We start from the raw sequence: 2715 nt of genomic DNA, 5'->3' as shown, positions 1-2715 counted from the left end.
TTCCAGCTTGTTCACATAAATACTCCACTAAAGTCAGGATTCAGTATCAGCAGATTTCAGATGAATCAAATGACTGAATTGGATCGGGCCCCAAACCGGATCAGAACATCCCTACAAATCAGTGTTTTTAAAGGTAAAACAGCCAATCAGGGGAGGCTGGACTTTACTGCTCATTTTGACCTGTTTCTCCTCCAACCTGATCTCAGTTTTCCATCCTCCAGTTAAAGAAAGACCAGGACAACAGATAAAATATCTACTTTTTTATTCTAACATTTACTTTCATGCCACAGTCTGCCATCTCTCTCCTTCTGAGCTGCAAAAAGCAAGTCTTGTAAAAAGTCCTCAGCCAGCGAGCGGAGAGTCCGGTTCTGTTGGATCAAGTCCACTGTCAGCTCAGGTCAAGGACATCAACAGAAATGAACAAGAAATGTCAACTCCAAAATGCTTAATGCACAGGTAACACTCAGGAAACACGGTTTGTCTCTTCTAGAATAAAATGAGAACATTTACACACCAAACTGACCAGACTAGGACCTCTGTCACGATTACTACTGGAGATGAGAGCTGCAGTCCAGAGAGGAACATTCAGAATGAGCTGCAAACATGCACTGAGAGCATCACCAGCCGGACTCAGCCTTATGGAGTTTTCTGTCTGAATTATGTTAATTCTCCGGATGTGGGAAGATTTCCCTCATTTCCGTATTTTTGACCAGAAAAAAAACGTATCTTGAGCTGCAGGCGACCTCTGAAATGTGAGGAAGCACAAAGTTTAGGTTGTTCTTGAAGCCTCAGTTGTGCTTCCAAACTTTGACGGAATGACCTCCGAACCGCAGAGGGAAAACGGATCCCATTCTCAGGTGGAGTCCGGGAGCGCCAGCTCGCCTCCGGAACGTCCAGAACTTTGGATCTCACGTGAAAGAAACTTTAACATTTGGGATCCAGAGTCTGTAGAAACAAAAGCTGAATTCTGATCTCTGTAAAGAGGAGCTTTCTGCTAAATAATTATATTTGAAAATATTTCCTGATTTGTTTGCACAGCTTTCTGTAGATTAGCTTAAGTTTTCTTTAATTTCCTAGATCAGCTGCTCCGTCTGGATCCAAACAGGAGAAAATGCGTTTGGTGGATCTGCTCAGACTCTGAACTGATCCGATTTCTCTGCAGTGATCTTTTTGTTCAAACAAATCTTTCTCTGTAAAAAACTTGAAATGTTTTCAAGATTAAAAAGTTTGAATTTTGTTGCTTGGTTTGCTCTCCATGCAGCAGCTGCTGGTCACCCTCAGAACCGGCGTCATTAAAGGATGACTCGATGGCGTTTGGTAAAAACGGTTGGAGCTGCGAATCTTTTCTGACACAGTAAGGCACGGTGACAAAACCTCTCTCTGAAATCGTAACCGAAGCGTCGTCCGCTCCAGCCCGTCAGACACTGAAATGAACTCAAATCCGGATGATCCAAAGGAAAGTGTTTGTGCTATTTTACAGACGGTCAGAACAACACACACGACCACTGTCCCACAGGAAGAGTTCATCGTTGGAAAGAGTCCTGCTCTGGTTGTGCTGAGGTCCTCCTGCTGCTCCGCTGACGGGGAGTCAAAATCAACTCCTTCCACAAAGCAGCGTCTTCAGTTTGGTCGGCTCCTGGGGGCCGGATGAGGGGAGGATGTGGTGGAACTCCAACAGCCACGTTCTGATGGGATGGACACTGGCGCGCTTGGCCACTGTTGCAGGGTGGAGCGATGAGTGGGGAGTAGGGGGCGCAGGAACCACAGAGGGGCCGGGCTAATGCTCGTCCTCGAGCTCCTCCTCCAGAGCCTCCTCAAACACCTTCTCCGGTAGCCTGAAGCACTCCTCGAAGAAGTTGACCAGGGACTGGCTGAGGTGCTGGCGGGTGGCGTCGCTGTGCAGGAAGTGGCCTTCATCCGGGTAGATCTGAGGAAGAGCAGGCCGTCAGAAAACGAAGGATAGATCCAGACTGAATACATCCTAAAACCAGACCTGCTGATCAGTAAAACGAGTCTGTGTCAGAGCATCGTTCATAGAGGATCTTTGATTCACTTTAAAGTGAGAAATGCTCCAGACCTTAGAACAGACTTTACCTGTAAGGTGTAGTTGGCCTTTTCACTAATGAGCTGAGAGATGAATTTAGCTGAATGTTGAAAATGAACTTTCTCTGAGAAAACAAGAATCAGAGTTTCAGTTGTTGAAGATTCCATGAGACACTCCTCCGTCCGTGTCCTACCGTCAGCCGTCGGATGGATGATCAGGAACTTGTTATCCGTGAACTGAGACGCTCTGTGAGCCAGATTGGCCATCTGAAACACCAAAGGAGAAGTGATGAAGAGCAGGACGCGGCTGAGGGGAGAAGGTGCTGCTGAGAGCTTACCGCGTAGGCCCGCGGGTCCGGCTTCGGCAGGCCGAGGTACCGCTCGGAAAAGGCAGAGGCTGTGAGGAAGAGTTCAGATGAAAGCTGAAGAGGCATTTCTGTCACGGCTGTCCTCGTGTTCTGGAGTCGGGCTGCTCCATTAATCACGACTATGTTGACTATAAGTCTTTAATCTCAAAACTACGGTGGACGCTTTCTAATGCCAGATCTGGTCTTTGACAGACATGCTCAGTAGAGCTAATCGGGTCAGTAGTGATGTCACAGGAGGTTCTAGGAAGACTCGGGTAACAACGGTGCTCGAAAGTGGGAAATATAAAACTGGATATAAAACTGG

General features: G+C 47.2%; 1 protein-coding gene across 1 annotated transcript in view; it reads right to left on the bottom strand.

Moving 5' to 3' along the window:
• Positions 1-245: 245 nt before the first annotated feature.
• dpp6a (dipeptidyl-peptidase 6a) overlaps positions 246-2715 on the bottom strand; it is a gene marked incomplete in the record, with an annotated part of 126346 nt that continues 123876 nt past the window's right edge. The window contains 4 exon segments of the mRNA XM_024280482.2: positions 246-1927; positions 2095-2168; positions 2238-2310; positions 2382-2440. Of these exon segments, the coding sequence (XP_024136250.1) occupies positions 1778-1927; positions 2095-2168; positions 2238-2310; positions 2382-2440 (356 nt within the window).

This window comes from Oryzias melastigma, linkage group LG20 (genome assembly GCF_002922805.2).
Source record: "Oryzias melastigma strain HK-1 linkage group LG20, ASM292280v2, whole genome shotgun sequence".
Classification (NCBI taxonomy): Eukaryota; Metazoa; Chordata; class Actinopteri; order Beloniformes; family Adrianichthyidae; genus Oryzias; species Oryzias melastigma.
This window is presented reverse-complemented; position numbering and strand designations above follow the sequence as displayed.